Source organism: Sebastes fasciatus, chromosome 6 (genome assembly GCF_043250625.1).
Source record: "Sebastes fasciatus isolate fSebFas1 chromosome 6, fSebFas1.pri, whole genome shotgun sequence".
NCBI classification, from domain to species: Eukaryota; Metazoa; Chordata; class Actinopteri; order Perciformes; family Sebastidae; genus Sebastes; species Sebastes fasciatus.
The window spans coordinates 25,358,371-25,380,277 of NC_133800.1; the positions used below are offsets into that span (position 1 = coordinate 25,358,371).

Below are 21,907 nucleotides of genomic sequence, written 5' to 3' on the forward strand. Positions count from 1 at the left end.
TAGAATAAATAAATACAGGATTTACATATTTTACTTTAAGCAGGCTATAAAATGTAAATGCAAAAGTAAAAACTTCCATTTCAAGACATTATCATTACTGATGCATTACTGTGTAAGCAGCATTTCACTTTATTTTTGATATACTATAAATGATATAATTTAAATTAATTATACAAAATAAATGATACAAAATAATAATAATAATAATAATAATAATAATAATAATAATAATAATAATAATAATAATAATAATAACAACAACAACAACAACAACAACAACAACAACAACAACAACAATAATTAAATATATTAAATTATATTATACTAAAAATAAACTTTTATCTCAATCTGGAGCAATGGATCATATTTTATATGATTATGCTTTCTATGCAAAATCTCTCTCTCTCTATATATATATATATACATATATACATATATATGTATATATACATATATACATATATGTATATATACATATATATGTATATATATATATACATATATATATACATATATGTATATATATATGTATATATGTATATATAGAAAGAGAGAAACAAAGTGTAACAAAATATGAACCATTTAAATAGATGGAAGCATAAAAATAGGAGCAGTATATACAGTATTGACAATAAACAGACTATTAACAAAATTGCACAAGTGGAAAATGATATTGCACAGTGAGAATGAAATGAAATTCCACCTGAAAATATTGCACAGTATTGTAATGTCAGCTGCTATTTTAATAGGCTTAATTCTGTTCAAATTCTGTTTTATTTTTACATACTGGTAATTCATAAGGAGAATACCATAAATAACATGATTTTACACTATTCAAAAAGAAAAGAAAACACAGCCAGCCATGTAATAATCAGGGAATGTCACATGTGCATTACATTGACTGTACATGGCGCTATAAATGGGCAAGATATGTTTTACTGCACATCTCCCTTTGAAGCCATGATGAATCCTATTTTTAATGCTCGATTGAGAATGTCTTCAGAAGTTGAGCGTGACCGCGCACAGCTCTGTCAGCCAATGGCTGCAGTAAAGCTCGATCAGACCTGGAGTCAGCTGCTAGGGAGAGATCAGGGGATGCATTTAGTCCTTCTGAAGTCAGGATTCAGGTTTATAGCCTAGATCGAGTCTTAATCGTTGCAGGTAAAATTGTGTTTCCCAATAAATAAGTCGGTAAGCAGTCAGTCATCTTGCATTTGCCCAAACCTGCGTGCAGGAGTGCAGAGACACTTTGTGCTGCAGCTCTCTTTATGCATGCATGCTGCAGAGACGCTGCTGCAGCTGGAGCAAGGGCGTCATTTACATGGGGACCCCCCACTTTTTCAGAAGGCACAATAGGACCCCTCCACTTTTTACAGTCCGAAAAATAACGTTATATTAAAACAAACAAACAAACAAAAAAAGGAGATTTTGCACGCACTAGGACCATGCAGAAACAGTCCAAGTGAACTCCCCCTCCTCTCGCTCCTCTCTGCAGGCTGCTGTGCGTAAATTACGCACATTGGAGAGGTCTGGGTTTGTGCCAATGCCAAAGATTACAAAACAAACAAAGAACTATCAGGACAAAGTCACAGCCACTGCTCTCCAATAGCATCTTCTACAACATGGCACAACATGGGGACTGGTTATTTATAGATTTCTTTCGACATATTATACTATGACTTTTTTTACCACTTTTTTCAACATACTATACTATGACTTTTTTGACATACTATACTATGACTTTTTTTACCACTTTTTACGACATACTGTACTATGACTTTTTTGACCTACTATACTATGACTTTTTCGACATACTATGACTTTTTTATCGCTTTTTACGACATACAATTTTTACCACTTTTTCCGAAATACTATAATATTACTTTTTTACCACTTTTTCCAACATACTATGCTATGAGTTTTTTCAACATACTAAAATTTATATAATGACTTTTTTTTATTACTTTTTTTCAACATACTCTATAAACTATGACTTTTTTTGGGATACTCTCCAATGACTTTTTTTTCGTTATACTATACTTTGACTTTTTTGTACTCTTTTTTCACATGCTATACTGTGACTTGTGAATTAGCTCAGGGCAGTAGATATCTGTTTGGAATAATAGAGGTTGTGCGTTCAATCCTTATGTGACACTGTGAGTTTTGAGAGATAACTTTAAATGAGAAAGTCAAATACAGTAACAAACACTACATCAGTGTATCCGGTCAGATAGCTCAGTCTGGTAAATATCGGGTTGGAATACTGGAGGTTGTGGGTTTGATCCTTATATGGCAGAGTCTGTTTTCAGTTCTAACTTCTAATGACGAAGTCAAATACAATAACAAACACTTCATCAGTGTAACTGGTCAGATAGCTCAGTGTGGTAGAATATGGTTGGAATACTGGAGGTTGTGCGTTCGATCCTTATGTGACACAGTCTGTTTTCAGGTCTAACTTCTAATGACGAAGTCAAATACACGAAGAGAACAGTCTCAAGTGCGCGTGGCATTGGTGGCTTGGTTGCTAAGTTCCCGGTTCTGGCTGCGGCAGCGCAGGGTTCAATTCCCATCCTCACATCGATGCCCGACAGTGGAGTGAGACGAGTGTCTCCTCCCAGGGTTCAGGAGAGATACAACTGGAGGGACGAAAAATGTCATTAAAAAAAAGTCATATGTTGAAAAAATGTAATGTAGCCTCTATGCTCTAGTTTTATAATAAATACATAGCTTGATATTTATATTGCTTTAAGGTGTAGTGCGGAGGTCAGGGTAATTTGAACTAAATCCAAGCAACAGGTGAAAAATTACATGAGATTAATTAGGTATATTTTTGTACGACCATCATCAACATTTTGAAAAAAAACATGGTTGTGTTTTATTCATCATCATAATTACTGATATATATTTTTTTAATTACCTTATGTCCCTATGACCTTAATCACTTTCTGGACTACAGATATTGAACAAACTGAAAAGAAAATGTCATTGTTTCCAAGAGCCTTGAGATAGGCTACAATATATTGTTTTACATTTCACAAATTATTATGTTTTACATACAAAGGATGATAAAAAACACAAATAATAAACAAAAACAACAATTGCACCAATTCATAAAAAAAAAAAAATTGATAATTAAAATGAAGACTTTTATAAATTAATATGAGCCAATGACTTTTTCTCTTCACATTATCGGTGATTCCACATCTTATTCTGAATGTTTAAGCAAAGTGATGTGTGGCTGACCACAATGTGTCCAAATCGTACACACAAAGCAACCAAAAAAATGGTCTTGACTAGAAGTTCCCTGATCTCAATCCAACAGAGCATTTGTTTCACTTGCTTAGTCTTTCGTTGTTTCATAAATTCATTTTGAAATCCAATGTGCTGGAGAGCAGTTAAGTGTGTCAATGCACAGTAACTCACGTGATAATGAATCCTCCTGGGGCACAGGGTTTACACAGCACCTCCACAGGGGACTCCACTTCTTCATGACACTAACCTGAAGTCTCACTGGGCCTCAAGCCCACCTTGGGTCAACTCTTGCTGAGACAATGACGGGATTGAAATGACCTTTGGGCAACTAAAGGAAAGATTCCAATATTATCACAGTCTGCGGACTGCGCTAGATAGTGTAGGCCCTCTGTACTGTTGCATATGTAGAGCTGCACAGTGTAATACTGCAACAATAACAAAGGGTCCGGCACAAATGAATGGCAGAATTGCAAGAGACTTTGTTGCCCACCATTGCAGTTAACTCTGACCTTAAATAAATCATGTTTAAACATAATATAACACTGATATAAAAACATTAGCATTTCTTTGCATGGTCACATCAGCTGCTTATCAAGTAATAAAATCTCTTTCTCCAACTTCCTCATTTTAAGTGCTCTGTATGCCATCTGTTGGTCACGGTTCTCTATCTCCTTCTTGAGGTAGCAGCAGTAAAGGGCTCTTATGTCTTCTGTCCGTCTCTGCAGAAGAAATGAAACAACACATGAGCTCATATTGTTCTTATTCTTTGTTATTACCCATAACCCACTGCTGACATAATAGAACTCACCTCGGCCTTTCTTCCACCAGTTGCAGGACACGCTGAGTTGACCCTCTCCTGGAAGCTGCTACTGTGAATATCCTACCAAAAAAAACATCCATGTGTTAAAGAGGACCTATTATGCTTATTTTCATAGCCTGCTTGTATTTTGGGTTTCTATAAGAACATGTTTACATGCTTTAATGTAAAAAAAACTAAAAAAAAAAACGCTTTAAGCCTGGTTTATTGTCGCTGTAGCGTCAGAAAATGATGTCATCACGGCTTTTAAAAAAAAGGCCTCATGGAAAGAAAGTAATTTTGACTTAGAGGTAAGCGACAGTAATATTTCACAGTACACAAATGCAATGTTTGGCGGTACGTATGTCAGTATTTATTGTTTACAATTGTTGCCAGGCAGCCTACTTTCCTTCCCGGTATCACTCGTTGACTTCTTGCTTATCTTATATTATATTTTGTTTCTACGCCTCCTGGCGTTTCGGAGCATATTGCAACAAACAACACGCTGAGCAAAAACCCCTTTGTGCATGCTACGGAGGCTCGCACCACGGTGTCTCGTGCAAGTATAAACCCCACCCCTCCCAAAAGCCCAGTCTGCTCTGATTGGTCAGCTGAACCTAACTTTTCGTACTCTGCTCCAGCTCCGCTCTAACTAGCTTTGTTTGAGGGTGTGCCAAACTAGCCGCTAGGCAGGAATTATGCCGTCACCACGTTACGGAAGAAAAGGCAAGACTTCAAGCGAGGCGTTTCAGGCAGTTTAGGAGCAGTGTTTCTGTGGGGGAAAGTAACTCCCTTTGGCATGTACTTTGAGCTTTGTAACTTTGCAGACCTTTTACATGCACAAAAACACAAGGAAGGGGGAAAAGCGCAAAAGCATAATAGGTCCCCTTTAAGTATTCAAAAGACAAAAGCACTCACCCCTTCAAAATGAGTGTCACTGATGTCTGTCTCATCGCTGCTCAAGCTCTCTGGTTCAGTTTTTGTTATAGGCAGGAGGAGGACAGGATGGCCTGACACTGTATGGGTAGAGCCCAACATTGAGTTAGATTTTGGGGAAATCCTGAAGGGGTTTCAATCAGACATTAAGTACACCTACCACTAATAAAAGAGCTGTCAGATCCAGTCAGTGGCTCGATACAAGCGCCCCCAGGGAGGACCTCCACTCTCAGCCTGTTGTCTTTGTGCTGCATCACATCCTCCTCTGCAGAGGTCAGCGACGGGGTTGCTGATCCCCCCTCATTCCTCATCACCTCCACCTGTCTTCTTTTTGCTGTAAAAGGATAGATTTTAGAGGTTAAAAAATACTCCCCTGGTCATTATAATCACTGGAAATGTAGACTTGCAATAACAATACCTGTTTGCACTATATTTTTATGTTTGACTTTCACTTGCTGCCACGTCCTTTTGTAGCCGCTGTCCGATACACTGGAAAATAATAAAATGGTTATGTATCAGCAATTCTTTGAAAGTTCAAGTCCAAATATTAGAGTGACAATTAGCGTCCATGCTTTGCCTATGTGTATTGTGTAGAGTATACACATATAACAAAATACAGTTATAAATAAAATATATGCACATAAAAAACATGCAGAAGCTACAAGTGTATTTTAAATCAGTAAATACAGCAAAAGCTAAAAGAAAATAATCAATAAATAAAATGTATATCCCCTGAAATTAAATGTAATATTTCTTTACTAGGTTTCTAACCCTCCAGTTTACATGTAAGTAGAAGCATTTCTTCAGAAAATAAAATAAAACATAATATAACCAACATATTGACTTATGTGAATAAGTCTTCTTACGCGTTTATTTTATCAGCAATCCTCTGCCAGGCTTCCTCTCTCAGCTTAGAGGCACTGGTAGTGTTGGATTTGGCTGTCAATATCTCTCTCTCTTCTTCATACAACTTCAAAATGAGTTCCTGCTCTTTAGAGCTGAAAAAATGTGCCCTCTCATGTTTTTTCATCATTAGGAAATCTGTAAAAACACAACAAAAAAAAATATATTTTTATTTTTTATACATTCTTAACATTTATGAGAGTCAAAATGATTTTTCTTTCTGTATAGTTTGTTATTATGACATCATGAGAAAGGTCTCCTCACCTCTGTCTGTGTTCATGGATGGTGATCCGTGTCTCGGTGTTCGATTGCTCTTCCCTCTGTGGCTGAGCGGGTGCGCGCAGTTATCCGAGATGTTTCAATGCTAGATTTAGTAATCAGATCTTAACCCCACGCGTTCGTCAAAACGGATCAAACCCGACCTTAATAAATGCGACAGTTAGTCACGGTACGCTTCACATCAACCATTAACTGTCTGAGCGACGGAAATGAGGAAAAAGACGGTGGAAAGCGGTGTTATGCAGCTGGACATCAGCGAGCTTTGTTAACCCTGGATTTTCTAATTCGGCTTAAGGCGCGTTCACGTGAAAGAGGTGGAGTCTGCAACAAAGAGGGGAGTCACGTGAAACCGGTCCAGAGCATCTTACTAGATGTTAATCATTGTGCCATATAAAGGAAATGTCTTCTAAATGCATGCAATAATTATAATGTGAAATAACAGATGAGGACAATTATGACAAGTCAAAAATGTCTGCTGTGAAAAAGGCTTAAAGGTCCCATATTTTAAAAAGTAAGATTTCCTTTTATTTTTTTATATTATAAAGCAGGTTTAAAGGGACTGTTTGTAACTTTCAGAAATGCTTCTTATCAGCGACACCTGTGGCCGTTAAGTCAATGAAAGTCAGCGTTGGATTCGCGCTTGCTCGCTCTAAATAGACATGAACGAGCATCGCTCAAAACAGAGAGGCGACACACGTCAGCTAAAACCACAATATCACTCTATATTTCACCTGCTTGGCAGTAATGTTAGCTGACCAGACGAAGGTCTCTCTATGAATCACTGCTGATCCTAGTGTTGGCTTTTCCTGCTTCAGACTCCGGGGCTGAAGCAGGAAAAGAAACGTTATCGTCTCCGACCGCAGCCACAGGAAGACACCGGCACCCGGTCAGAGACGATAACGTTTCTCGCTGCGGAGCCCTGAACACAACAGAGCCATCATTAGTAACACCTGTGCTTTTCCAACTATGACAAGTCAAAAATGTCTGCTGTGAAAAAAGGCCTATTGAATTCACTATATTTCCAATTTAACCATTTTTTTTTCAGACCCTGAATTCAAACTTTCAAACACAAGCCGGATTCTGTGTACGGAATTATGTAAAAATATTCCAACTGTGAAAAAGCACATGAATTCAAAGGCTGGGGATTATGTCGCATCGCTGGTACTTCATTTACGTTTGAGAAATTATAAATTTTTATCCCACCTTAACAAGTGTGAATGAGGGAGAAAGTCAAAGTCTGTACACGCCTACAGTCCTGAAAATAAGCCAGATAAGTGAAATCACCTGTGTGGGTGAACCAGGGCCTTTAAATAGCCAATAAATTAAAAAGAAAGTGAGATTGGAAAGGTGCAGATGTCACTAATATCATTAAAGGAGACCTATTGTGCTGTTGCCCTTTTCTTTATATAGTTTGTGCATGTAAAAGGTCTGCAAAGTTATAAAGCTCAAAGTCCAAGCCAAAGGGAGTTACTCTCTCCCACAGAAACACTGCTCCTAAACGCCTCACGTGAAGTCCTGCCTTTTTTTCCATAACGTGGTGATGTCAGAGTAACACGTGTATAATACCTGCCCAGCGGCTAGTTTGGCACGCCTGCAAACAAAGCTAGTTAGAGTGGAGCTGAGTCCGAAAGAGTGGTGAAAAGAGGTGCTGCAGCACAGCCGGTATGAGAAGAATAAAGCGCTTCTACTTGAAACCCAAAATACAACTATGCACCTGAAAATACACATAACAGGTGCCCTTTAAAAATGTCTCCATTGTTATGTCGCAGTAACCCATGGCAGTGTGACGGTGAGCCAGCAGGCACAATACCAGGACCCCGAAACTGAAGTAGCTGAACGAAATCCAACCATCCTTTATTTATTATTTACACCTTTTTCTGCTGCGACCTGTCGACGTGTTTGCTGTGAAAAAGGCCTATTTGTTTCAATACACTGAGGGTGGAAAACCTGGAACCCTGCATCACATCAACACACAATCAATAAAACATGAATTGAGGTAATAATATTATTTTATTTATGTTAATTCAGTATCAGTCTGACATTTTGCTTAATGGTCCAGAGTAAAGAAACTGTTGGCTCGGGTGCTCCATGTTGAGAGCACAGCGGTAAACAACAAAAATGAGGAGTTGTACTGTATGTAATGGAAGTGTGGTCCAGTAACAAATGCTGATGGAGGACTGGTCCCTGTGCCAGTTATGAGGTCTGGAGGAAGGGTTTATTCATCGTGGCCCTCATAGCCGTCAGGTAGGGCATTCGCGTGTGGGTTGTGGAAAAGGGATTTGGTGCCATCTCCCCAAGGGAAACGCTGTAAGAAAGAATAATTTAGGCAACAAATGATTAAGTCAAAATATAGATAATTGCGGCATTTAAGAAGGTCATTTTGGAATGTGAATTATTCAAGTTGCCTAAAGTCAGACCTTGCTGCGAATGCGAAGGTGGGAGTAAGGGACAAACTCCGGCTGTTCATGGGTATGCTGCTGCTCTTTCAAGTACATGTTCAACATGCACACCGCAACACCAGGTAGGGCAACCACGAAAGAGAGGATCTTCCATGTCCTGGCTGGAAGAGAAAGACAATAATGATTAGTTTGACAAAAAAAGCCATTTGAAATCCCACCACACTAAGATTGTTGAAAATTAATGAGATTTTTAAGACGCAAGACGCTCCCTTGGGAAGTAAGAAAATGTTGTTTCATTACGATGTTTCAAATTTGCACTCACCAAGTTTAACATTATGAAATGTTAGACAAAATAAATGTTAGTTAGGTGACTTTATGCTATTACCCAGAGTGTGGTCTTTACCATAACTAAAATGTGGAATACCACCAGCTTATATCTCTGGAAGCTACTATTCATAAAGAAGGTTTTCACATACAAGGAATTTGCTTAGGTGTTTTGGTGCATAACATTAAGCATAGTAAGAGAAAATAAAAATAAATACAAGTAAAGCAGATGCCAAGAAACAAATACAACAAAAATATGATAAAAATATACTATAAAAATATGAACGATACATCTGTTATTTGAATGAAAGAGCTGTACCATTTTTGTAGTAGTAGTTTTTTTGCAGGAATATGCAAAATATACACAGAGAAAAGAATAATGCTTGACTTAGTCCTTTAAATGCCAATTCATAAATCTGCTTTAAATTGTGTGGGTTGATTGTCACGATGATGCAAATGGTATTGTGGTGGGGAGCCTCCAGATTTAATCTCTCGCCTCCCAGTTAAGGCCAGTCAAAACCAACTAAATTTTGAACTAGTGCTGTCAAAGTTTATGCGATAATAACGCGTTAACGCAAATTTGTTTGAACGCCACTAATTTCTTTAACGCATTAATGCAACTTGCGATTTTTAGGTTGTAGCGGGTTGTAGTGAAGATACTGGTATTATATGAAACTAAAAACCTAAGGAATCCATGTCATACTAGCCTGTCAAGAAAGAGGCTAAATAACGCTCCAAATATGCGCTACATTTTGATGAGGAAAACATGACATGGCCATTTTCAAAGGGGTCCCTGCAGCTGTTGTTGCCTGTTGGGCTGCAGTTTGACATGTTATGATTTGAGCATATTTTTTATGCTAAATGCAGTACCTGTGAGGGTTTCTGGACAATATTTGTCATGGTTTTGTGTTAATTGATTTCCAATAACAAATATATACATATATTAGCGTAAAGCCTGCATATTTTCCCACTCCCATGTTGATAAGAGTATTAAATACTTGAATGACTGATTTTATCTGACACACATTATGGACAATCCTAATATATGTAATTACTGTAGATCGGATTAACAATGAAAACGTGAATGCAGTAGTTTCTACTACCACTGTCTGCAAAAGACAACAATTATATGCTGCAAAAAAATGTTTTCCCCTGTAACGTTGCAATCTTGTCATCTTAGGTGAGTTTCAGCAATTATTTCCATCAATATATGCATCAATGGGGAGTTTATATTAAAAGTTATTACTTTTATTCATTCATTTTTGACTGAATAAATGTATTGTTTGGTGATCATCTAGGTCAGAGGTATTATTGAGCCACTTAATGCTACCTTGACCTGCTGTTAACTAAAGGTGACTTTCAACACCAAGCTTTTTGATCTGCCTTTAAAAGATATGATCATCTCACTAGCTGGATATTATTAATATGATCCTTTTACTAAGCAACATGATTCATATTCATATTTTTAAGTGAGAAAGTAGTTAAACGCCCTTCTTCAAATAATGTCTGCTGGGTTTTCTCTCCATCTCATTTATTTAAAAAAAAACTATATACTCGTTAATTTTGCTCGTGAGAATCCTATTTAGTTTTGTCTTGTACTTGTTACCCCTCTCTATAAAGTAGACTAACTGTTATATGCTCATATCTTCAGGACCAAGTTGTTTAGTTTAGCCTAACTGTTGCTCCTTACCTTTGATCAGGGGTCAGAAACCTTTACTATCAAAAGAGCCATTTTAGGCAAAAAAAGAAGAAAAAGAAATCTGTCTGGAGCCGCAAAACATTTGATCATTGTGATGAAGGTAACACAGTTTATAGTCTAAGTATATAAGTCTAATGCAGTGAGGGCCAAAGAGCAGATGTACGAGTATTAGGGCCACATTGAGGGGAAAAACATCTGAGATTTCCAGAATAAAGTCGTAACTTTAGCAGAAAAAAAAGTTGTATTATTACGAGAATAACGTCAGAATATTACGAGAAAAAAGAAAACCACAAGTAAAATTACTTTTTTTATAAAATTATGACTTTATTCTCATAACACTAAAAAAATTTTCTCTTAAACTTCTGACTTTATTATTATAATATTACAACTTTTTTCCTCAATATGGCCCTAATTCTCTGTCGTACCATAGACCTACATCAATGATAAATAAAAATAAAAATGTAAACAAAAAACAGTTATTCATTTCCATTTCTATAAATCCACAGGGAGCCACTGGAGAGGAGCTAAAGAGCCACATGTGGCTGACCCCTGTCTTATCCTAACTGTTGTTCCTTACCTTTCTACTTTCTACGACCTTGAAGCTGGAGAAATGATTACATTAGTGGCTCCTATCTATAGACCTGAGGGGACATGTGTTTACGGTTGTTGTTGCTCTTTAGCTCTTGCTAGCTAAGTCAGTGTTCCTGCTCCACTTTAAAGCCATGTAAACAACACACTAAAGTACACTGAAACTACACTAAGACTTTATGAATGACTGCGTGATTGTTTTAATGAGGTGGCAGGATGAAATGAGAACATCTTCATGTTGTAAAGCTGATGTTTTGAGCAGCTTCTTCTGTGTCCTGTCCTCTCAAGGATGCTAATGCTAGTTAGCTCAGCAAGGTCACAACGTCACAACGTCACAGATACATGACGTTAACTACAACCAGAGGATGAATGAATGAGGTGATACACTCACCTGCCTGCTCGGAGTGTCCTCCAGCAGCAGCAGCAGCAGCAGAGAGCTGACGCCGGCTCTGAGAGAGAGAAGACCTCAGGAACATCTGAGAGACGCGTCCGAGAGAAGACATCTTACTGTCTGTAGAGGCAGAGCGGAACCGGAAGCTGTTTGTATGGAGCAGTCACGTGGTATGGAGTTGTGACGTAGAGGCTAGACAGCTCTACTGGGCCACCTAGAGGCGAGACTGTGAACTACATAGTGATGGGAATTCCGGCTCTTTTTAGTGAGCCAGATCATTCGGCTCAGCTCACCAAGAAGAGCCGGCTCTTTCGGCTCCCAAACGGCTCTTCATTTTACCACTTCTGCCTTTTATAATTCAGCCAAATCTAGCTTTAGCTGTTTTGACCTATTATTAGTATGTGTGCACATATATCACTTAAATTATTCAATATAATTATACTAATAAGCCTTGTAATTTCCAGAATACCATAATTTGACATGCTGCTTCGTTTCCAACTGTCACTCATCTTGTCTGCTATTCGCGCACCGCACTCTCTCTCTCTCCTTCTCTCCTCCTCTCCCTCCTGCTCTGTACCTGTCGACCTTCAGCGCGCCGCCCCGTGTATGATCCTCGTCTGTCATCACCTGATGGGTCGCACGGACGTCATTAACACAACATTCATTCACAGTCAGTGCATGGAGTGCCCGTGGCGCGGAGAAGATCATCATATCATTCTGCCTTGAATTAATTAAAGAAAGAAAAAAAAAACGGCTCTTGGACGGGAGCCGGCTCTTATCGTTCACTTAAAAGAGCCGGCTCGTTCGCGACGACACATCACTAGAACTACAGAGACTCAGCTGGAAAAAACTCAGTTCAAGGTTGCTGTTTTGCCATTGTGGGTTCATGGGCATTTCACATAAAAATGTGGAAAAATCATAAAACATCACCATAAGGCAATGGTGAATGCATTTATATAGCGCCTTTCTAGTCTTACGACCACTCAAAGCGCTTTACACTACATGCCAACATTCACCATTCACACACACATTCACAAAAACTAAATTCTGCAAAACAAAACAAAATTATGTGAATTTTTTGGATGTTTTAAATTTTTTCTTGTGGAATAATGTATACTTTACTCCTTCAGGCCTCTAAAACTGATCCAAATAAAACAGACTGAGAAGGGGAAATCACTCTGTGATGAATGAAATGCACCTCATAGAGATTGCAAGAATACATTGTTTTGTATTAAGTCACAAAACAGGTTGTGAACCACTATTTTAAGGTATGGGGTAGCCGGTTTTCACTTACAGACATACATAGTGGTAATTCAAACTTACAATAATAATGAAAAGGAAATTAATTTGTGTAATGTGTGTGTCACAATTGTTATATCCCCTAAATTCTCTCAGTCTTTTCCCCGTAATTCCCTTCATGTCAGGTAAACACCTCACACATCACAGGGAATGCAACAAACTCCCTGTGTTTGATTATGGTACAGTAGATAATGATAAATTATAACTCAATAATTGCAGGCGTGTTAAAAAAAACAACATTTTTCTAATTCAAATTCAGAAGTGTTTCTCTTTAAAGGGGAGGACTTTGTGTGATCTCATGGTCAGAGTCCAACCAGAGAGATTCAGAGATCTTCTGGTTGATGAAGGTAAGTGATAAATGTTCACGTTGTTATATGTTTGTTCTTGTAATGACTTTGCAATCATGCTTTTCAACATTTATGGAAGTCCATAACTGTGTAGAAACGTGCATTAATGCACAAATAGCACCACGAATATTACACTGAATAGTCGCGATATCAACGAAGACAATGCTTTTATATCATAATTTGAATTTAGCAAAGCATTTAGTGAAGTTAGCTGTATGTGTTTGAACATGTGTGTGTGTATTATACAGTATATCATGACAGAATTCTCTTATATTTATTGAGCCGTTAATAGTTAACATGTTCGACTTCAGAACAAACAAGAGAGATTTAGATGACCTCTTATTTGCCGAGAGTCTCATGACTATGGCTAAATAATTTTATTATCAACTACAATTTTGTCTTTTACAAATCACAAATGACAGAATTATTGTTAGAAATAATCATTTTAAAAGTCTAAAAAAAAAGCCATTTCTAAGAGAATCTGCTGTCTTTCAGTAATGGAGACTCAGTATCACCAGTTTGGGTCGTCTGATAGCAGCACTGTCCATGGAGAGCCCAGAACCACTGTACAAACGGGTAAAACATGCACGTCATTTCATTTTGATTCAATAATTTCAGATGTGACCTTAAACTATGAAAACATGTCTGTCAGTGTTTGCAGGTATGAAGAGCATAGTGGTTTGTGTCCTCTACGGAGTCCTGGTGCTGCTGCTGTTAATCCTGCTGATGGTCACTGGGATCAAATGTGCGAACTCTATGAACTCTCGAGTGAAGCTGATTCATTAATAACATTTTTCAGATAATTCACATTCTTTGTTTAATCATATATACATTTTTTTTGTATCTCAAAGTCTCCCTGTTAAACAAGGAAATCACTGATGTCAAACTCCACCTCGAGAGAATCAACCATGGGAAACCAATGGCATCGATCGGATCAGGTCAGGGGTTGGTTTTCAAGTGTGGATATAATGATGTACAGTACAATCGGTGCCCTCTGTAAAACTTTTTTTTTTTTTGGGCTTCCATACTAAAGCTGCAAAACCTGTGGTGGAGGTCCTCTTACCGAAACTTGTCCCAGTTCGAGGTAAACACTGAATCCTTTCATATCAACTAGAATTACCTCCTTGTGGTTGTATGTGTCCGCCAACCAGTCAAGTTGCAGTTTACATCCATGTCTCCACTTCGTCGTTTTATAATGTATTTGTGTGACATTGTCATGATCAACAAATTAATTCTTGAGTTATGGCCAAAAATGTGTCTTGTGAGGTCACAGTGACCTTTGACCACCAGATTCCAATCAGTTTGTGCCAAATTTGAAGAAATTCGCTCAAGGCGTTCCTGAGATATCGCGATCACAAGAATGGTTCAGACGGACATATAGACGGACAGACGACCCAAAAACATTGCTCGCCGGCACAGACGCATAGTAAAATTCAGTGTTTTTCCTCATTCAGACTCTCTTGACTTGTCTTAATCTTCATCAAACCAGGATCATGTAGGGAAGGATGGGTGTCTTTCGAGAGGAGCTGCTACCTGCTATCCACCTCCGGCGTGACCTGGAGGAACGCAGAGGAGCAGTGCCGAACACGTGGAGGACACCTGGCGGTTATCAATAATGTGGAGGAACTGGTGAGGTTTTAAGTTTACACCAGTTTGGTTCCATATATTCTTAAAGGAACAGTGTGTAACATTTCGGGGATCTATTAGCAGAAATGGAATATAATATTCATAACTATGTTTTCGTTAGTGTATGAAACTAAGAATGGTTGTGTTTTTGGGTCGTGTCTAGAAGGTAACCCACAAATTGCGAAATCCGATCTGAGATCTGCAAAAACTTACAAAAAACTCTGATGAGACTCGCTGCCCGACAACCTATCCTAACCTTAACTATTCAAGATCAATGCCTAATCTTAACCATATCACGAGAGTTTCCCCATCTTGCGGGTTCCCTTCTAGACGCTACCGGGTTTTCGTTAGCTTAGCATGAGCCCTTCATATCTACACGTTGCCCCGCCATGTTTCTACAGTTGCCCAGAACGGACAAACCAAACACTGGCTCTAGAGAGAGCCTTTCTCGTTTTTACGTTACCTGAAGGCCACCGTAGTTCTCCGGCACGCTTGTGAAACTGCGGTAATGTGAACCGCAAAGTGCAAAACAGTACTGCATCTGACTTCTATTGCTCCTAAAGTAGTGTTAATATGGTAAGGATGGCCTCTAAGCGAGGTGGACTGCGTTACAACGGTTTTGCACTCGGCGACTCACGTTACCGCAGTCTTGGAAAGGGAGGAGTGAGCGGAGGGGTACTCAGTTGGTTGCAATCTGCAACCACACCACTAGATGCCACCAAATCCTACACACTGTCCCTTTAAGCTGTCTGTTTGCTACTGTGAGGCTCCACAGGTTGAATGTCCTAATACAGAGCTCTGATAAGCAGCACACACACAGAATAACATTTCTCAGAATCAACAAAGGCCTCAAATAACCTGTTGCTATTTTTTTTTATTATTATTATTTCTAGGACTACATTTCAAAAATAGTTGAAATCCAATATAACTATTGGATTGGACTTGTGGAGCGACAACACGAGGGACACTGGAGCTGGGTGGATGGAACCGACTTCAATTCAAACCCAACGTAAGAGGAAACTTACGAGAACTGTTTTGATGTGTCAAACTATGTGTAGCATATCAATTGTTTGTTGTCCTCCCTCTGTTTGTGTTCAGTTTCTGGGATGAAGGTCAGCCTGACAACTGGGACTACAGAGAGAACGGGGAGGACTGCGGACAGCTTCACGCTTCTCAGATACAGAAACGCAAGATGTGGAATGACGCAGACTGCAACCTGCTGTATCGATACATCTGTGAAACCAGGGCTTGAGAGACAGCGAGACCGTCTGAGCTAGTGAACCCTCACCAGCATGACAGGCCTGATGTGTTGGAAAATAATGGGTCAAATTAAGACTGATGGAAATGATGTACTTGATTTAAATTTATTAATTTTGTGAGTCACAAAAAGGGATAAAAGTTGCATATACAGTACATGTGTGAGGCATCTGTTGGACAATAAAACAGTAACTATGAACACAATGACGCTTGTTGATCTTTACTAAAGAAACACTTGTTTCTCTCCGATGCCCTCGGCTCACTTGCAGCGCCCACTGGGAAGGTGTTCATTTCCTTCATTGTAATCTGCCTTGGCGAAGCACATGGCTGCTTTCCTGTCACACTCACAGATGAACGTCTCACAGGGATCGTTGTTATCTAAATGCCAAAGACAGAGGAGAGCAGCAGTCGAGTGAGGGAGAACAAAAACAGGCACGAGACAACACACTTTTATTTCTAAGGGGAGACATTACAGGTGATTAGGGTCAAACTTTTAACTACGGCTGTCAAACGATTAAAATATTTAGTCGCGATTAATCGCGTAGTCATTTCTTATCTGTTCCAAATGTACCTTAAAGGGAGATTTGTCAAGTATTTAATACTCTTATCAACTAAATTAATTATTAAAACAGATTTAAACAGCCTTTTAAGATATGGATTGTAAAATTCACTACATTTTGCAAGACACTACAGGTAAATGGGGTGAAACATTTAACTGATAGATATCACCATGAAACTTCCCCAGTTGATTACTTACATTAACACAAATATTTTTGTATTACAAGTTTTCTGAAATGTTTAAATATGCAAATGAGGCATTATCTAATGCTAATTTTTGGTGAATTTAGGAGAAATCTACAGACACAAATAGACAAAGTAGTAAATTAAACACCTAAATGTGTATTTTGGATGTTTTCTATCCACTAGTCTGAAAGAAAACATGTTATGGAAGCAAAAAAGCCCAAAATCTCAAATTGACCAGTGCATGAAAAATTATGTTTTCTCAATCCGTCACAAACATCATTTCAAAAATTTCTGTTAGAAAATCCGTAAATTAATGTTATGTCATTACTAAAAACTCAATATTTAAGAGTTGCTTATGTTTGGAAGTGTCGTTGAACACTCACTCAGGCAGGTGATGGTCTTGCTGGCCTTGTCACACCTGTAGCTGTACAGTTCAGTGTAGGGGTTGTCAAAGATGGGCCAGCAATCGTCGTGCTGCTTGGCATCAGTGTAGCACTGGTCGTGGACCTGACAGCATCTGCAACATACACAAAGCTCAACTGTAGTTGACAACTACAATTCTGGTCTTAATCATATCTAACAACCAAAATATTTTCAGATGGAGGTCCCTGAAGAGAAATCTTATCAAATGGGGGTCCGTGACCTAATGTGTATCAATTTAGGGGTCCTTGACATGAAAAAGGTTGAGAACCACTGGGTTAGGGGACTTTCACTTTCAGAGCAGGAAACAACAACACCATTAACAGTGTTACCTGTCAAGCTCATCAACAGGTGTGCCAGAGCCTCCAAGCCCACAGTAACAGCCGTAGTCAGAGTAGTCCATTAACGGCCAGCTGTCGGGGACGGTGCACAGGATCATCCTCCTGAACTGCCACACGGCTCTGTTACACAGCACTATGAGAGACACAACGGAGACACAAACTATAGCAACCATCGCAAAACCACCATGAAATCAAAATGTCCCTGATGCTGATCAATCAGACAATTGAGTACTCACGGGCTGGGAGGCTGACGAGCAGGATGAGGAGGCAGTGAGTCGGATGCATCTTGCAGGTGGAGGTGTGGAGAGTAAAGCTGAAGCCTTATATTGACCCCCGACTTCGAGAAGTGGTCCTCTTTTGGCCAATTGCCAAGAGTCACCCAATCTCCTACTCTATACATTACGCAACATGTATGTATACACATGTGTAACACGTATACAAACAGTATACTTACACAAACATATACACATTTACATGCACACACAATGTTTTTTTACATACACATTTGGTTCATTATTGTTGTCATGTTGTATCATATATTGTCTCTTTATGTAATAACACAAGACACTTGAAAGGGCTTGAGTCAGGTGCAGTGGAAAGTCGTGGGAACTCTGCCAAGTGTTGGATATTTACACAGCAGAGGGGAGAATAAATGAGTCCTTGTCCGCCTTGTCATGTTGAATTTCATGTGGATATCTTATATTATTTACCTGAAAGCTTCAGCTACTGTAAGAGGGATCACTTTAGAACTGCAACCTGAGCTTTTTATGTACAATAATATGGTGAAAAAATACAAACTTCAACAGGTCTTCATCAACTATATGTTCTATTTAGGGCTGTCAATCGATTCATATATTTAATCGCAACTAATCGCAAATTAATGATCAAAATGTTATTGTAAATCAATTAACACAAAACAATGACAAATATTGTCCAGAAACCCTCACAGGTACTGCATTTAGCATAAAAAATATACTCAAATCATAACATGGCAAACTGCAGCCCAACATGCAACAACAGCTGTCAGTGTGTCAGTGTGCTGACTTCACTATGACTTGACCAAAACTGCATGTGATTATCATAAAGTGGGCATGTCAGTAATTTTCATTCACATATCTTCACAAATAATCACTGGTGGAGGTTGTGGAATATACTGCATCTGTTCCTGGTTGCTCACTAGAGGTGATGAAGACAGAATCAGTTCAATGAAGATGTGAAATAAAAGTGATCTTGTGAGAACAAAAGTGTGAGCTGTCGGTCCTCTTGTTTGCTCTGGCTTTTGACTGCTTCTCTTTCCTGGATTTAAAATCAGACGTTTTATTTGCAAATTGTACACACTTTGTAATTGAAGGTGTTAAATACACGTTGAGATAAAGTAGAAACTTTGGAGTAGCCGCTCATTTAAAGCCCCCGCCCTCTCGTCTCCCTCTTATCTCTAGTTTCCTCTCACCTCCTGTCATATAAAAACAGGCTGCACCAAAATACATGTTCTTTTGGCTGCAGCCATGAATCTCACAGCTCCTCTGCTGCTGCTGCTTCTCACCGGTGAGACTGTCGATATGTAACACTCCTTAAAATGACTCTTATTGTAAATATTGTGATATTATTTCTATTAGTGTTTTTTTTTAATCTACCAGGGTACTTCAGTATCAGTGTATTCTTTTAAGGATATTCCTTTTCTCATGATTCATTCATCATGTGTTCTTATTCGTCTGTCTCACACGTCTTTACCAGCTTGTGCGGCCAGCGGCGCCCTGCTGCCCAGGGCCTTGTGGCAGTTTGGGAGGATGATCTCCTGCCCTCAGCCTGGGGTCAGCCCTATAAAGTACAATGATTACGGCTGCTGGTGCGGCTTAGGGGGGACGGGAAGCCCGGTGGACGAATCGGACGCGTAGGAAGCAGTCATTGGCCAATGTTTGTTTTTCCAGTAGTTATTTTAAGAATGAAAAGTAACTCAGGGGTCTCCTCCTGTATTCTCAGGTGCTGCAAAGTTCATGATGATTGCTATAAAGCGAGCAGAACGGCTCCCGGATGCACGGCTGTCCTTGACCTTCCCTATGTTCTTGTTTATGATTACACCTGTTCAAATCAACAAGTGACCTGCTCAGGTAAGAATGTGACCCCACTAAACGCACTCATTTAGACATCAAATTTGACATATTTTCAATGGTGAAATTCTACTAGTGCTGGGCAATATGGAGAAAATTAAATATCACGATATTTTTGACCAAATACCTCTATATCAATATTGCGACTATATTGTATGGTTGACTATTGATGCCTTCACAAAATATTTACACAATGAGATTTTTGATAAATAATCATCAGTAATGTGGATATAATGACTAAGTAGTTAAAGACAAATAATAGAACAGCTAGAACAGTCTGGTAAGTTCAGAAAATTACATCAATTTACTGCAATGTAGCCTTTAAAACCAGGAAAAGACCACATTCATGCCATATTACGATATCTATCTAAGATGATATCCAGTCTCATATCACAATATCGATATATATAATATCGATGTATTGCCCAGCCCTTAATTCTACAATGACACCGTTGAGAATTTACGACGGAGTATTAGGGCCACATTGAGGGGGGGGAATCGGAGATTTCAAGAATAAAGTCGTAATATTACGGGAATAAAGTAATAACTTTACGAGAAAACAAAAGTCGTGTGTTTCTTTCTTCAGAATAAACGCAGTTTCTTGCACAATCTTTTCAAGGTCCTGACACTTATATAATAAGCCTATGGCCTCTAGCTACTGTTATGTTCCTTTTGTTGTGTTTATTTATGCCTATGTTAAAGCGTCCTTGGGTTTCTTGAAAGGCGCTATATAAATCCAAGTTATTATTATTATTATTATTATTATTAATGTGGTGCTGATGTGCCAAAAGTATTTGTGAAACCTATACTAAAGTATAACTTCACAAGATGCTCCACGTTCCTCATTTTCACACAGGCTGCTCTATTTCCCCTCTAAAATAACATTACTACTTTATAATATTATGACTTTATTCTCAGAATACTACGACTTTTTCTCATAATACGACTTTTTTTCTCGTAAACTTATGACTTTATTCTCGTAATATTATAACTTTATTCTCAAAATATCATTTTTTTTTTTTTTCCTCAATGTGGCCCGAATACTTCGTCGTAAGAATTAAACAAAAATATTTGAGTTTTTTTAAATCCAGTTTTTGTATGGATTTCTTCAGCTAGTTAAAAGTACAGCATTGGCAGTATTCAGTGAATAGCAGACTGTAGCTTTACTGCAAACAGAGAAAATTACACAAGGCTTCATCTGTGTATAGGTACTGTATATACAACCACTGTATTTAAACAGCTATATATAGGTATTACACAACCGGGAATTGAGGTTTGATTCCCAGGAGTACCTACAGTACAAACAAATGCTCTCCTAGTACTGCAGAGCACTGTCACACTGACACTTAGTGATAATATGTGTGTGAGTGAGTGAGTGAGTGAGTTGCACATGTTGTTATTATTGAGCAGCTATCTGTCAATTTCCTGACTCAACTCCGCAGCCACCAACGGAAAGTGCCAGGCTGCCGTGTGCGAGTGCGATCGGGCGGCGGCTCACTGCTTCGCTCAGGCCACATACAACCCTGAAAACAAGAACCTGGATCCCAAAGTCCACTGTGTCAACTGAGTTACACAACCCATAAAAAAACATACAAGAGAATGTTGGATTTCTAACATATTTCTTTTTAAATTTTAATTTCTTTATAATTTTCTACACAAAATCGTCTGTAAAAGGAGTTTGATTTTGTACAAAGGCATCAGTTTGAAATAAAATAGACAAGCGAGATCCTCAGTGTGAAGACCATCAGTTGAATTTCAACCTCTGCGTGTTCTCGTGTCTGTTTGCTCACGTTTGGAGAGCTTGTAGGTTGCAGCTGTGCTTATCGCACCATTACACTTTTGTATTTTTCCATCAGTTTCTTAAAATTTCAGATCATTTAGATCAGACCATTTGAAGCAGCAGTGGGTAGAATTGGAGCAAATATGATTAAAAAACTTTATTTTTATGAAACGGTCACTATATCCTGATAGTAGTGCATGAGACAGGTCATCTGAAAAAAATCATCAACCAAATATGAATCAATATTCTGTTACTGTAATGTCTATTTCTCGCCTCAAATGTTTTCAGAAACATCTTGTAGTGTACTGTTTAGCTGTGAAATGAGAAAGTTTTTGTGGCCATGTGGAGATCAGTTGAGGAAATACCAAGCACCGCCCACCAGCCGGAGCAAACTTTCTCATTTTACAGCTAAACAGAA

At 38.6% G+C, this 21,907-nt stretch overlaps 5 protein-coding genes across 5 annotated transcripts; 2 read left to right on the forward strand and 3 right to left on the reverse strand.

Moving 5' to 3' along the window:
* Positions 1 to 2,031: 2,031 nt before the first annotated feature.
* LOC141769543 (uncharacterized) lies at positions 2,032 to 6,458 on the reverse strand. Its single transcript, XM_074638735.1, has 7 exons — positions 6,152 to 6,458; positions 5,851 to 6,025; positions 5,403 to 5,473; positions 5,145 to 5,318; positions 4,967 to 5,064; positions 4,061 to 4,132; positions 2,032 to 3,971 (listed from the first exon to the last, which is right to left on the reverse strand). Exons 1-7 carry the CDS (start codon positions 6,165 to 6,167, stop codon positions 3,828 to 3,830), a joined length of 750 nt encoding a protein of 249 aa, XP_074494836.1. The 5' UTR covers positions 6,168 to 6,458; the 3' UTR covers positions 2,032 to 3,827.
* Positions 6,459 to 8,157: 1,699 nt separating this feature from the next.
* Positions 8,158 to 11,731, reverse strand: cox6a1 (cytochrome c oxidase subunit 6A1). The gene is made up of 3 exons (XM_074638736.1): positions 11,568 to 11,731; positions 8,584 to 8,726; positions 8,158 to 8,471 (listed from the first exon to the last, which is right to left on the reverse strand). Exons 1-3 carry the CDS (start codon positions 11,677 to 11,679, stop codon positions 8,382 to 8,384), a joined length of 345 nt encoding a protein of 114 aa, XP_074494837.1. The 5' UTR covers positions 11,680 to 11,731; the 3' UTR covers positions 8,158 to 8,381.
* Positions 11,732 to 13,163: 1,432 nt separating this feature from the next.
* On the forward strand, positions 13,164 to 16,300 carry asgrl1 (asialoglycoprotein receptor-like 1). The gene is made up of 8 exons (XM_074638737.1): positions 13,164 to 13,213; positions 13,689 to 13,789; positions 13,866 to 13,958; positions 14,065 to 14,151; positions 14,247 to 14,297; positions 14,703 to 14,842; positions 15,733 to 15,848; positions 15,938 to 16,300. The coding sequence occupies exons 2-8, from the start codon at positions 13,711 to 13,713 to the stop codon at positions 16,089 to 16,091; spliced, it is 720 nt and encodes a 239-aa protein (XP_074494838.1). The 5' UTR covers positions 13,164 to 13,213; positions 13,689 to 13,710; the 3' UTR covers positions 16,092 to 16,300.
* A 24-nt stretch (positions 16,301 to 16,324) lies between these two features.
* pla2g1b (phospholipase A2, group IB (pancreas)) lies at positions 16,325 to 18,227 on the reverse strand. Its single transcript, XM_074638739.1, has 3 exons — positions 17,593 to 18,227; positions 17,224 to 17,357; positions 16,325 to 16,474 (listed from the first exon to the last, which is right to left on the reverse strand). Exons 1-3 carry the CDS (start codon positions 17,772 to 17,774, stop codon positions 16,356 to 16,358), a joined length of 435 nt encoding a protein of 144 aa, XP_074494840.1. The 5' UTR covers positions 17,775 to 18,227; the 3' UTR covers positions 16,325 to 16,355.
* Positions 18,228 to 19,018: 791 nt separating this feature from the next.
* On the forward strand, positions 19,019 to 21,435 carry LOC141769548 (phospholipase A2, minor isoenzyme-like). The gene is made up of 4 exons (XM_074638741.1): positions 19,019 to 19,146; positions 19,336 to 19,492; positions 19,582 to 19,709; positions 21,152 to 21,435. Exons 1-4 carry the CDS (start codon positions 19,107 to 19,109, stop codon positions 21,274 to 21,276), a joined length of 450 nt encoding a protein of 149 aa, XP_074494842.1. The 5' UTR covers positions 19,019 to 19,106; the 3' UTR covers positions 21,277 to 21,435.
* Positions 21,436 to 21,907: the final 472 nt, after the last annotated feature.

Coding starts and splice junctions, on each gene's coding strand:
- LOC141769543 (XM_074638735.1), bottom strand. Junction 5,065..5,144: donor TGACAGCTCTTTTATTAGTG/GTAGGTGTACTT, acceptor CTACCCATACAG/TGTCAGGCCATCCTGTCCTC. Junction 3,972..4,060: donor CTGGTGGAAGAAAGGCCGAG/GTGAGTTCTATT, acceptor TTTCTTCTGCAG/AGACGGACAGAAGACATAAG.
- cox6a1 (XM_074638736.1), bottom strand. CDS start 11,679: ATGTCTTCTCTCGGACGCGTCTCTCAGATGTTCCTGAGGTCTTCTCTC. Junction 8,727..11,567: donor AGGACACTCCGAGCAGGCAG/GTGAGTGTATCA, acceptor TTTCTCTTCCAG/CCAGGACATGGAAGATCCTC. Junction 8,472..8,583: donor ACCTTCGCATTCGCAGCAAG/GTCTGACTTTAG, acceptor TCTTTCTTACAG/CGTTTCCCTTGGGGAGATGG.
- asgrl1 (XM_074638737.1), top strand. CDS start 13,711: ATGGAGACTCAGTATCACCAGTTTGGGTCGTCTGATAGCAGCACTGTC. Junction 14,152..14,246: donor AATGGCATCGATCGGATCAG/GTCAGGGGTTGG, acceptor TCCATACTAAAG/CTGCAAAACCTGTGGTGGAG. Junction 14,843..15,732: donor TCAATAATGTGGAGGAACTG/GTGAGGTTTTAA, acceptor TATTATTTCTAG/GACTACATTTCAAAAATAGT.
- pla2g1b (XM_074638739.1), bottom strand. CDS start 17,774: ATGGTTGCTATAGTTTGTGTCTCCGTTGTGTCTCTCATAGTGCTGTGT. Junction 17,358..17,592: donor CCTGTTGATGAGCTTGACAG/GTAACACTGTTA, acceptor TGTATGTTGCAG/ATGCTGTCAGGTCCACGACC. Junction 16,475..17,223: donor CAAGACCATCACCTGCCTGA/GTGAGTGTTCAA, acceptor TTTGGCATTTAG/ATAACAACGATCCCTGTGAG.
- LOC141769548 (XM_074638741.1), top strand. CDS start 19,107: ATGAATCTCACAGCTCCTCTGCTGCTGCTGCTTCTCACCG. Junction 19,493..19,581: donor CCGGTGGACGAATCGGACGC/GTAGGAAGCAGT, acceptor CTGTATTCTCAG/GTGCTGCAAAGTTCATGATG. Junction 19,710..21,151: donor TCAACAAGTGACCTGCTCAG/GTAAGAATGTGA, acceptor TCAACTCCGCAG/CCACCAACGGAAAGTGCCAG.